The following is a 13,312-nucleotide window of genomic DNA, read 5'->3' as shown; positions in this document are numbered from 1 at the left end:
CGCACATATGCGACGGCCGGTTTCTACCCATAGACTGCCATCGCATATTTGCGTCAGTGTCCAAATGTTATTAAAAAGATTATATCATTGAAATGGTCAATTTGAAGGCCCAGAATTCTCTGCACTGATCTAGGGGATGTCTGTTGCTTATGTGTGTCACTTGGTCTGTGGATATGATGATTAGTGACGTCATATGATAGTTGGTAAAACAGTTTTTTACTTTGCTGCATCACTGGCCCGTGGTCTGCCTGTACTGTGAACCAAGGGACACCCAGTCTAGATGCGTAATATTAAAATGTATAAAATCTCGGTCGGGGGCAATGACTACAGCGTCGCATATATGTGGCGACCGGTAGCGAACGTTTAAAAAAAATTATATAACTTTTGAACACAAAAATAACTTAATTAACTTTGGTAAACAAATTACACAAAATACAACTTGTTGAAAAATGTTTTAACAACTTTTTCTAAACTATTGAGCCTTAATTTATATAGAAGGAAATATTTGTATGCTTTTTAGGACTTCAAAAACATCTTTCTATATCTTTTATGTAATCATTTAGTTAACTTTACTGAACCCTCCAAATCCTCATTCCTGACAAAATGATTTGTGGTTGTACAGTGGCAGTGTCCCCAAGTATCGCTGAGATGCCAGCTTTACGAAGTGCTCACCCTGGCCCTTCAGTAGCATCTGGTCACGTAGTCTTCAATGAGAAAGGCTCTCTAGGCAAGCTGTGTGTAGACAACCTCAACCATTCTCTTGCTGGGCTCAACCAGACAGACGTCTTACTCAATGTGGCTACTTCGCTCTGTAGAACTCTTCTGTTCCAGTGAGTGTACTTGTTCACTACCATGCAACACTGAAACATTAAGAAATAGCACTATGAAACAATGATGATGATGATGAATTATGAAACAATGAATATAGTCAGAAACCAAGCTATTCTGATAATTGTACTTCTTTCTACACCCACTCAATATTTGTATTTAAATCATCGACCCAAATGTGTCTTTAGTACATGGTAAATTTCGCTAAATAAATTGTGAAATAAGTTGTGGATTAATTTACTTCTGGACATCACAGTTGATACTTGTATCATCATCACATTATAGCCACTGTCAAGAGCACACATTTTTAGTGTGACCAACGTCAATAATCTCACTCTCCAAATCTCACTTTGATTGGGGACTGGCAACTTCCCCACTTAGTTAACATACAATGTAGTTAAGTATGCTTAAATTAAGTGCAGGTGGTAAGTAAAGCGGTGTCTGCACGAAGACAGCTGGCAGACAGGTTACCTGCTTCAGGTAACTTTAAATACACTAGGACGCAGGTAACCTGCCCCGTAGCCTACCTACCTACTGTACTAGACTCGTGTAAACACGGCGTTACATCCAGCAACTTGCCTTCCCTACTTTCTCTGTCTATAGAAGCAGGGCCGGATCTACAAAATATGGGCCCCCCTGCAAAAATCTTCCAAGGGCCCCTAGAGCTGGCATCAATAGCAGGGAGGCCTTATTTGCGAGAGGGGGGGGGGGAATGTTTAAAATATAGCTAGCTGGAACTGAATTTTAACGCTATTTTAAAGATTAAATATTGATCCTGTTTGTAAAAAAACGTTTTCGTTAAAATGCGTAATTTTGTAAATTTTTTAACTAAAAAAAACAGCAAACTTCAAATAAAGCTTTTTTATTCTTATGTCAATAGGATTTCTTATTCTTTCAAATAGCTTTACAAATTATAAAATACATATTGTACAAAAAAAGTAAAAGGTTTTACATAAAGAATTTCAAGCATAAATAATAATGTAAAATAATAAACAAACGACTCAATTTAAACTTAGTTTCTTTTTACACTATATTTTCAAGATAAGATAGGCCTACATACAAATCATGGTTCCAGAGGGTGGGGCAGACGGGCCAAAGCCCCAGGGGCCCTGGGCTCTGAAGGGGGTCCGGCCTGGTCAAATGTGAAATCTTTTCTGTACATGTAATCTGCTAAAATCTTTGATTTTAGCATGGTTTTTCAGTTCACATATTAATTTTTAGAGGAATAAAGTTGCAACTATGAGCAAGAGAACTAATCAAACTATCATGCGTTTTAGATATATTGTTAAATGTTTAACAAAACGGCACAGAGGCGGCTAGACACTAAATCGTGAAAATAGGGGGCCCGAGATCGCTCAGCCCAGATGCCCGTGACAGCTCTCGCCGGCCCTGAGGTCGTTAGATAACGCTACAGAGGTTATTATTAGTCCCGCCTGTACTACTACCTAGGAGGATTAAACATTTTTAAACATATGTTTAATCCTCCTAGACTACTACAGACTTATTGCTCAGCTCAACTGATAGTTGACTAAGTTGACACTACGTCCACGTCGATCGAACTGTAGTGGATCTGTGAAGAGCTGACTGGACTGAGCTGAGCATACAGACTGGACTGACTGAAAGTGACAGTAAACCACAGATTAAACTGTCTACGGCGAGGTCCCGAGTTGTTGACGAGTAAAATCAGTAGGTCTAAATTTACTCAATAATTGTAACTTTAGCTTTGATATTGACAATATTTGTCTGTCAAAACTAAACTTACCGTCCTATTCAATTATGTTTATATGCATTAAAATAATTTTAAATCATAGAGCTCTTTGGGCCCCCTAAGGGCTTGGGCCCCCCTGCATTGCGGGGTTTCGCGGTTCCTAGATCCGGCCCTGTATAGAAGCTGCTTTGGCCAACAATCCAGGGGACTGATTAAAAACAGGAGTCCAAAACTATCTATCAGCTAATAAGCCTTTCAGTGGACAAGTCTTCTCCTGAACAAACTATACTCTCCTGAACTCATGAACAAAAATACCACTAGACCTCACACCCTATTTAGTTCTAGGCTTTGACAATCTGTGCTAAAGCTATATACTTTTTGTGATTCCTTTGTGAAAACATAAAAGTGTCTTATTCTTTGTTCAGCTGATGTTACTACTTTGTTTGATGTTTTGCAGGAGCGTAGAAGAGTTCCACTTGGAGACAGACACGGAGGCGGGTGTCAGGAACTATGTGCAGATGGAGAATCCGCTAGCAGAACAGATCACCTTCGTACAGGTTCCCTGTCCTGGTAGATCAGTCCTCCACCTCACATGCAAGGATGCCGGTGAGTTCACAACTGTACAAAGACAAAACAAATCAATGAGATAGACATGTAAAACATGTAGTTCAACAAGGATAAATTACACTTTATCTTTCAAAATTTGTTGAATCAGTGAATTTTTTTGGCAATTTATTTTCTTAATTTTAAATGTTCCAGAAGAAAGGTTTTGGAAATTTTTCAGCGTATTAGTTATATGATTTTGTTGTCAAAGATATAGTTTGAGCTAAATTTTACATATTTCTTCATAAAGGTGTCAGTAAATAATTATAAGGACCCTTTTATAAGAGAAATAATTTGTTGATATTAGGAAAAGAGTATAGAGGGCTAGGTAGCTTACGGGGTTTACAGTGGTAGTTTTTTTTTTCTTTTTTTTTTTTCGATAGAACGATAGAGGGAAGGTAGAATAAAAGAGTAAAGTCTAAGCTGTCCAATCTTGCTAAACAACACATCAAATTTACACTTTACAAAACAAATTAGAATATTTCACTGTCACTGGCGGCATTTTCAATCAAGGAAGGTTCGAGTTGCAGGAGGACATTTTAATTTCTTAGTTTTTCTGGGACAATTTTCAATTTTTCCCCTCCTCGACTCAAACCTTTCTGGGTTAAATATGCGTTCAGTGACAGTGAAATATTATTTTTTTTCATTCTTTCTTTTGTATAGAATAGAATAGAATAGAGTTATTGTATAGTATAGTGTAAAGTTATGTTTCTGTGCCATTCAGATGAACCTGCTATCCTCATAAAAATCCTTAAAACCTTTCTTTCTAGTTACATCTTTAACCTCAATATATATAACTGTTTTCTTGCTGTCTAGAGTGTGGTATCCAACCAGCTCACAGAACCACAGGTGTGGAAGGTCTTGGCAAGATGGCTGCCCTAGGAGACTGGCCATGGCATGCAGCCCTGATCAAAGATGGTGTCCATGTATGTGATGCTACTATGGTCCATCCCCAGTGGCTTCTAACCAGTGCATCCTGCTTCCAAGGGTATGAGATAGCTTCTTTGCATCTTGTATAGTACGTTAGCCTCCTTTAATACAAGGCCGAGGTGGTGAGACATAAGTGTGGTAACACCACTGTCCCGACAAACCGAAACCACTGTTGCACTAATTTAGAATGGAAAAAAACAATGTTTATGTTTACATATTTGTTGATACTGTTATTACCATGGTATTAGCCAATTAGGCATGCCAGTGTGACGTTGCTAAAGAAACGCCGGGGCCTTGTCTTAGAGGAGGCTTTGATCTAGGTTACTGTATGCGTAATTATTAGTGATCATTAGATGAATTAAAACTTCATAGCGATACTTTGCTTACATTTTCCCAGGTTATCATGTCCAAGCTGAGTTATACAATGAGCGAAATCATCAGTAAATAATACTTTAGGGCAAAAACTTGAAGTTTGATGGGTTTACCAATTGGACAACTCAATTACTTGAAATGTAGGAATGTAGGAAGATCTTTTTCTCCTAAACTAAACCTTTTACAATGCTAGTTCCTCTTATATGGAAAAGTAACCTTTTGTGGTTAACGTGACTTTGATATGAGAGAGGAGCTCAATCCCCAAACAATCCACAAAATGTTAGAATATTTTAGATTACTCACTCTTAAAAGCGTTTGGTTTTTGTAAAAACTGACCCTGAAAAAGATAGTAATAAAAAAAATCTGACTATTTTAATGCTCTTAACTTCTCCTAAAACATAGGACCTAGACTGTCCCTTCTTCTTCTTCTAGCTCTAGGAAAATAATAGTGTTAAATACAACACACTTATACCACAAATACAAACAACATGACTATGATATTGACATAAGGTCAAATCAAAATCAAAACACAACTTAGAGGATGTTTATGTCTAGGCTCCCTAGTGGAAGAGATCAATATATATCAATACAAAAATTGTATATTGATACTTATTGATACGTATGTGTATTTGGGCCAATACACATCAATACACATCAATACATATCAATACAAGTAAATAGGATCCGAGTCATTAGCTTATTTGAAAATAATTTGTAGCTTGTTAAAAAACCATTTTTAATTTGTTTCAAAACATTAAATAATATCAACTATGCACTAAAAATAAAATACAAATTAAAAAGTAAAAAAATTCTTGGCAAAAAGTTTAGTGGGTTCCCGAAATTTGAACCGGGGACTCCAGCATGGAAGCCGGGTGTCTTAGCCATTACACCACGGACGATACACGTTGGACTGAGTAATGATAGCCATTTTGAATGCGAGAAGCTGTGTTAGGCCTCATAATTAACTTGAAAAAGATTTTCAATGGCATTTGTGTCATTTCAAGCATGTACCTATATGCTTTAACATGTTTCAAAACTGTTTTATTACCAGTTCAAACTGTTTTCTTGTTACTTGGGTGATATGAATAGTGTCAATACAATTTATTTTTATTGATTTCTAGAAATAAGGAATTCAATAATGAATTTGTGAGGCATTTTTATCCCTAACGATAACCCAATAAGCAAAAAAATTGTTTAAGGTTGTCGAAAGCTGTATTACAATAATTGTTGTATAACAATTTTAAAACATTTTGATATAAACTTCATATTACAACAATTTTGATATAAGATTGAAACAATTTTAAAATTGTTTAACAATAAGTTTTTTGGAGTTGAAAAAAATAAGTTTCAATACGAGCTGTAACTGTTTTACAACAATTTTAAAATTGTTTTACAACCACTTTTTTTAAGTTTAAGAAAATCAGTTTTAATACAAGTTGTAAACTGTTTTACAACCATTTTAATGTTTAGCAATCAGTTTTTGGCAGTTTAAAAAATAATTTTTAATACAAGTTGTAACTGTTTTACAACAATTTTAATGTTTAGCAATCAGTTTTTGGCAGTTTAAAAAATAAGTTTTAATACAAGTTGTAACTGTTTTACAACAATTTTAAAAATTATATATTTTTAAATTACCTATATTGAGTTTTAGGTACCTCAGCTAACGCCTATGACCTAGAACTAGAGTTTTTCCTTTTTTCAAAAAATAACATTTTTATTACTGTTTATTTCACAAAGTTTACATTGGTATTTTGTATAATCCATAATGTTTATATGTGATACATTTTAGAGATATTTTGCATTTTATCTATCCGTATTGATGTCTATTGATTTATATTTACATCTAACATATTTAAAAAAATATTCTCTATTGATATCAATGAACGATTTGTTTGCTCAAATGATCTATATTGATATATTTTATGTTTATAGATGTCTAGTGATATGTATTGACTAAGTTTTCAGTGATGTCTATTTGTTTGTATTTACTTGTAATGATATCCACGAACATCTATTGATATCACTAAGCATCTAGTGATATCAATAGATTTTTTCTATTGATTTCTATTGATGTCTTCCACTAGGGCTCTCTTACCGAAACTATCAAACCTGTCCGCCACTGCAACCCATGTTGGTACAGGTTTAACCATACTTTATGTATGTCACAGTAATTATGAGACTTTCTAACTTAAACTCTAGTAACTAAGTTAATTTGTGTTACAAAACTAGAACAACCCGAGAAACAATTGTTACTTTCATACAACCTTTCCTGTATGGTGTGGTTTGCTTGATGTGAAATAGTCCCTCTCGTAATGTAAAAATATAACATGTGTGTATTGTATCAACAGGCAACAGAAGGCGGAGTGGGTGGCGAGGTTCGGAAGTGTCCGGCTCACATCCACAACTCCGTGGCAGCAAGAGAGACACATCGTGGGGATGACAAAGTCACCAGTGAGTATGTTGGGCGTTAGTACATCACAATCAGACGTTTGATTTAAGAGCAGACCTTTGGTTCCTAGAGATGAAACAAAAAGAGAAGCTTTTAGTTGAGAAGAGTAGGCTGCGTTCAGGACCAGAGGCCGAAGAGGTTTTGGGTTTTGTTAGGGGCCCAAGGAAGGGAAAATTTTCTCTGCAAGGAGGCGAGGAGGGGCGCAACCATCTCTTGGGCCCATAGCGTGTCACATACAAACCACGGGCCTGGCTCTGTTGGTTAACTCTATTTTAGTCAAAACCATCGACTACAGGTAAATGCTGCCAGTGGATTCTCAGTTTGTAATAATCTAGGGACTTTTAAAATATATGTTTCATCCTATTGTTTAAGAAAATCCTTCAGAGTTGATTAGACAACGTGAAATCACTCTACATTTATTATATGGACGAAGTTATTGTTAGCTTATATTATTAACTTAAAGTTTACTTTATCTGACTTAGGTAAATGACAAATTTATAAGGGTGTTTAATCTATCCTTATCTATTTAGCTGATATTAAAATTGTTTTAAGTTAAATATATTTGCTGCTCATATTTTTGTCCGTGTTACTTTGTTTATAGTTGAGCATTCAACATTATTTGGTAACCATTCACCTTCCAATTTCACCACCTTTGTCAGTTACCCAATGTGGGTATTTATATCTTAGAGAGTGAAATGGGGAATGACAGCCAATTATCGTGTAGTTTTGGTGAAGAATATCAGACTGAGAATCATATAGTTGCTTAGGAATTGTCCTTTTAACCTATTTCCTGGTATTAACAGTAAGAGGAAGGATGGACTTCTATGGCTTAGTGAATTTGATTTAGCTGTATGAAAGGATCCTAGGGATCTTCATTTTATTTCTCTTCTTAAGGAAAGTGGTTTGCATGATATGGATGTAATTGTGCTCCCTCCTGCTTACTGTGCAGGGGATTTTTCTCATTTTTGCACCTCAAACAAACCTAAAACCTCATGCGCCTCGGGCCTACCAAAGCCCTATTAAAGCTGCCCTGCTCTTTTCATTTGAGTTGTTAATATAAAACAACACAGGTAAATTTTACTCAATCTATCTTTTTGGCTTACTAAAGAGACAATATGAAAGAGTTTTTTGAGGAAGCCATTTGTTTTCTTTAATGTAACACTACACTGCTGTTATAAGCTAGTAATTTTTTATAATAAATACAAACTTGTTCAACATCTAGGTGGAGGGCAGCACCATGGTCCTTGTGAAGCTGGACTCTCCGCTACAAGTGTCTGACTTTGTTCGACCAATCTGTCTGCCTCGTCTTGGAGCACAGCCCGTGTACACCAGCTGTCACACGCTGGGTTGGACAAGAAATAGTACGTGCCTTAAAACAATCTATCATAAGCCGACAGAACTTTATGTCTAAAAAAAGTACCTGACTGTCGATGTTAAAATATTTTTGAAGTTCTGAAATTACTCCAGCAACATTTCTGCTTACACTTCTAATTCTAGACTCAATAGATGTCATTGTTGGGATATCAATTTACGATCTAAAAATATGTTTAAGTTAGATCTAAAAAAGTAGTGATGGACTGTGCCAGAAAGGCAGAGGACTCTTTATACCAGAGAATAATTTATGTATTCAGGACAAAACAGGCCTAAACAAAAATATAAGTTAGTCTCTCGTTGCATGGCTGAGGCTGGTTCTTCTATAATTACAAAGTGGTCCATACAATAGTTTGATAAGAAAGATTGAAATCCTTTTGAAACATACTCTAGATTGTGATTCAAAAGTTTAATTCAAGTGTATTACTTGAGAAAGTCCCAGAGACTTCCCTACATCCAAATCTAGTTCTCATCTGTCAGGGACCATAGTTTGCCTGAAGAATGCCTGGGGTTTATTTTCCCGGTTTTATTTCCCCAGGCTGCCCTTGGTAATAATACCCTTTAAATAAGCCAAAATTAGCATAATTTCTTAATACCGCAAAGAGCAATTCTTATCTGACAGAGGAATGATAAAATAACATCCAAAGCCAGTATTTACATCGCTCTTGAAGCTAGGCGCCCAACGGGTGGCGCGACACGGCGTGGAAAAAAATTCTCCTCAAATACGGCAGTGAGAACTCGGTTGAGAAGTTCTTCTTGTGTAGCCGCACCTCTGTTGAGTTACCTGGTGGGTGCGGGGTAGAGGCCCGGAAACGGCGTCTGCCCTTCGTCTGCCGCTCATTCGGGTGCTTTTGGAAAGTATTGTGAGCCCTTCGGGCGTGTTCAGTTCCGGATCGAAGGGCACTGTGCATCCCCTCCACAAGAATAATTCACCGCGCAGCCCCGCACTTCCGCTAGGGTTGCTTGGTGGGCACAGCCCCTAGAGAAGCGGACGGAATTTTTTCTCCACGTCGCACCGCGTCATCCGCTAGGTTTCCCGGTGGGCCCGTAGCTTAATAGTTTACAAAGACCTCAATATATGACGTGTGATTATGTTGTAGGGGAGGTGCTTCAGAGGGTGGAGCTACTTGAGAGCAATATGGACCAATGTGCCAACATTAGCATCATGTCTGTGAATGCTCTATGTGCCAACAGTGTGTACTCCATGGAAGACTGCAGTGTAAGTCTAAGTTTCTTACTAACAGGATTTTTTTTTATTTCTTCTTGCGCCTCTAACAAACCTAAAACCCCTTGTGCACCTGGGCGCTTTGTAATAACAGCCCTTATGGTTATTATGGTCCTACAGTTATAATTTCTCTAAGTGGGTTTAGGTTAAGGTCTTACTAATTATCTTATGAGTCATGTATATGGGTTCAATTGTCATTATCAATTAAGTTCCAACATATCCATAAACCTTTTAAAGGCTTTAGACTGCTTTCCCTAAAATTATAACCAAAGAAAAATTTTTTTTTTGAAAAAAAAAAACAGCAGCTGACGTGTCCACTAAAACATTACTAATCCTGAATCTCAAAACAAAACACCAGACCTAGATTGTTCTTCATTCCTTTCAAAACTCCATCCTAAAAGTGAAATTTATTTTTTCCTCCATAAATGAAACTACAGTAAAATAATTCTGACTAACCGAATTAAAGAATACAAGGCAGTTTCAGGTAATTTCTTTTTGTTAGTCAATGGTAAAAGTGATCTTAGTTCAAAGAGATCTACAGCAGTACGGTAGTTGTTTATGTTATTTTAATGTACTATCAACTTAAGATCTACAACTGTATACACAAAATCTATTGTTTAAATTAATTTACAGCTGTTTTCTGAACAGTATCTATATCATGATTTGCATTCCATGTTATCCGTTTGTGAAGCCGGGACAACTACCCTCCATGTTAAACAATTCCTATTGTTTAACTAGTTTTCCAATTGATTTTAATTTCTTAATATAGTTTTGTTTAACAAGGTTTTTTATTTGGTGTGGAGCATTTAAAAGAAGTTTTACTGTATAGAAAACCGAGCCTTTAAAATCGTTGGTGTTACAGGAAGAAGAGCTAGCTGGCAGTCCAATGATATGCATCGACCGAGACCATTGGACTCTAGTAGGCATTACCAACTGGAGGATAGCTTGTGCTGCGGCCGGCAGTCAGCGACCTAGAATGTACGACAAGACGACACCCAACGTTGACTGGATACTTACCACCATAAAGGCAGATATTTGATTGAAGGTGTAAACCTATAAAACGTTGAAACTTTGTTTTCAAAACTTGGCAACAGTAAAGAAATGAATCAGTATAGTTTTTTGAGTCATTTTTTCTCTCTTGAAACATATAGGACAAAAAATCATACCTTGGAATTAAATTGCAGCGAGGTACAGTTTTTAAATATGGGTGGAACTAGAAAGATTAAAGTTTTGGAAACAAAGTTGTAGCATGTACGGTAATAAGGAATTTACACTTTGACTACAAGTTAGTAGCTGTAATGATACTGTTTTAAGTATCCTGGAAATGAAAGTTAACTACTAAATTTCCTTTATTTCTACAAGCTATTCCGTAGACCGGAATCTGGGTTTTGAGTTAAAAAAAATACTTAGAAAATAACGTTTAAAGGGTTAATCAGTTTGAATAAATTTGACCAACGTAAAGATATCTATATTGTCAGATGTAGCCAGAATAGTTAAAAGAGAGATGGACGAAACTAAAGGTCATAAAAAGTTGACCTATCAGTGTAAAGGTTTGAATTAAAATAAAGTTTTCTTTTTACTATACAACTGGCTACAACTATATGCATTGGAATAGTATCAACACAAAAATACATGATAGCAGTGTGTTTAATCAAAGCAATTAAGATTATCCAAAAAATGTAAAAATGTTTATCGTAGACAAAAAATCTTTATCGTTCAACTTTGACCACTCTATAGCTCTTTAAAGACATTTTCAAAAGTAAAATTGTGAACTTTTTCATCACTGGTTTTCAATCCACAAATCCCACCCAGCCAATTGATCATTTAAGAATAAAAATTTATAGGTTTAGTTAATCTTGTCTTAGCCTTGAAACTTATAACCAAAGCTCAAGTAACCACAATCCTAGTGTTAAAGAAAACTCAAATTCATAAATCAAATGATACTTGTTAGAACCGTAAGACTAATAATGAATGTAATTATAAATAAACCATATACTTTGTCCTAGAAATATTGTATGTAGATAGCATGAGTATGAGTCATTTACTCCAATAATCTGTCTGTAAGTACGAAGAATATTTCTTGTGTGAATTTCAAAGTTTACCAATGTTGGTGACTAACACCATCATTGATCATGTTGAAGCAATTTTGTGTTATTTATTTTATATACTAACTTAGTAGTACTACTATTTGTACATATTTATTTTGTAATTAAATAGTTTTGTAAAGATGATTTATTATTGTGTTCATGATGTAAATTATTAGATATAGTAATAATTATATGTTAAGTAAATGTTTTTTATTTATTTTGTTTGAATTATTACAACCTCATTCATTTTCTTAGGATAGCAGTACAGGGAACAATTGCCAAAGAGTGCAAGAGGAATGAGGTTGGGGAATCTTTTAGGGTACAGTACAGCGAAATAAGGTACCTAATGGCACCAAGGAACCACTCTTATGTGACAACACATTCGTCTTTAGCTCTATAGATTGTGGATATTTATAGGCATGCACTGTGGATGCGATACTCCCTGGTGTGGATTAACGTCCACACGAGTGAGTACTACGACTATCCGCAGTACTATCCTGATAATTAGACCAAATCGTATATACCAAGGAAAAATGTGGTTCGGATTCCACTATAAACTGTAGGTCCCTTAGTTGCCATTAGCTGTATGGGTTATTAATTAACAGCTGTGTCTAAGGAATGTCGGACTTAGTCACTAACAAGACTACAAGATCGCGCCACTCATCCTACACTAATCTCCATTCATACTTGGCTTAAAATACCTATGTATGGTCGCCATTTCATTGAACAGTATTAACAGTATAGTATATGTGCTGAAAATATTCTTGTGACAAATAGGGAAAAGCTTGAGCACAGAGCGCTATGCCGAAATTCCTATCGCACAGGACACAGTGTCTTCCTCCGCCGTGAGTGTTGTATTACAAGGGGAGTGGGGAGTAGTGTTAGGCTTTGCCCTAGACACCAGCACTATAGTGTGTCTAAGGAATGTGTGTCACATATCGTTCACAAAATTTCGGCGGTTTGAGGGGAAGTTCCCAAACCACCTTTTTCTGACAAATAAATGATGCAGCAGATTGACGTTTTGGCACATCTCAACTGTTGAGCTATGTTTTAATGGTAGGATCAAAACATGGATACAATATAGATTTCACAAACACCACATAAATTTTGTGAACGGAGCACGAATGCTAGAAAAATACCCGTATGGATCATAAACATAAACAAATTACCGTACGTTTTTGGCCTGAAAGTAAACAAACCCACTATACTATTAACATATGGTTTTTTTAACTTTTGGGCTATAAACGTCATTTGTTTATGTTTATAATCCATGCCGGGTCTTTTCAAGAATTTGTGGAACAGAGTATAGTTCTAGACATAACATAAGTGTACCATTGCATGAATAGACTGTGAGCAGATATGAAAATGGGACTGCAAGCGTCCTAGTGTTCCCGCCAGTCCGTGGGAGTTCCTTGATCGCAAATGTTTGGCCTGATCGTGCAGAACAGAGTCTACCTATTCCATGGTCCTGGCAGGAAGTTCGTCTTACCTTCTTGAAGTGCTGAACCTTAAGGGTCAGTATCTTAAGATTGACCTATCATATAACTAATTTAAACCCAGTTAAAGCACACTGTAAAATTTGATCAGTACAGCAATTAATTATTTGACATTGGTCCATACAAATTGCATACCTACATTGAAGTTGGAATACACCACTTAAAATACTGTACAATTTTAATTTTTTTTTTACAAAATCACATCTAATGGCAGCTTATGTTAACTAAGCTCGAGGTAACTCT

General features: G+C 36.0%; 1 protein-coding gene across 2 annotated transcripts in view; it reads left to right on the top strand.

Annotated features, from left to right (window-relative positions):
• Window positions 1-11,729, top strand: part of LOC128990201 (atrial natriuretic peptide-converting enzyme) — a 104,306-nt gene extending 92,577 nt beyond the window's left edge. For both annotated transcript variants that reach the window (XM_054412500.1, XM_054412493.1), the window contains 7 exons: window positions 623-830; window positions 2,994-3,142; window positions 3,956-4,127; window positions 6,790-6,892; window positions 8,113-8,251; window positions 9,362-9,480; window positions 10,349-11,729. In XM_054412500.1, coding sequence (XP_054268475.1) covers window positions 623-830; window positions 2,994-3,142; window positions 3,956-4,127; window positions 6,790-6,892; window positions 8,113-8,251; window positions 9,362-9,480; window positions 10,349-10,525 — 1,067 coding nt within the window. In that variant the 3' untranslated portion in view covers window positions 10,526-11,729. The remainder of the gene's footprint in view (window positions 1-622; window positions 831-2,993; window positions 3,143-3,955; window positions 4,128-6,789; window positions 6,893-8,112; window positions 8,252-9,361; window positions 9,481-10,348) is intronic.
• The last annotated feature ends 1,583 nt before the right edge of the window (window positions 11,730-13,312 follow it).

The sequence above is a fragment of the Macrosteles quadrilineatus genome, unplaced genomic scaffold (genome assembly GCF_028750875.1).
Source record: "Macrosteles quadrilineatus isolate MER2022 unplaced genomic scaffold, UCM_ALF_1.0 Scaffold_1__1_contigs__length_201487025, whole genome shotgun sequence".
In the NCBI taxonomy this organism is placed as follows: Eukaryota; Metazoa; Arthropoda; class Insecta; order Hemiptera; family Cicadellidae; genus Macrosteles; species Macrosteles quadrilineatus.
This window is presented reverse-complemented; position numbering and strand designations above follow the sequence as displayed.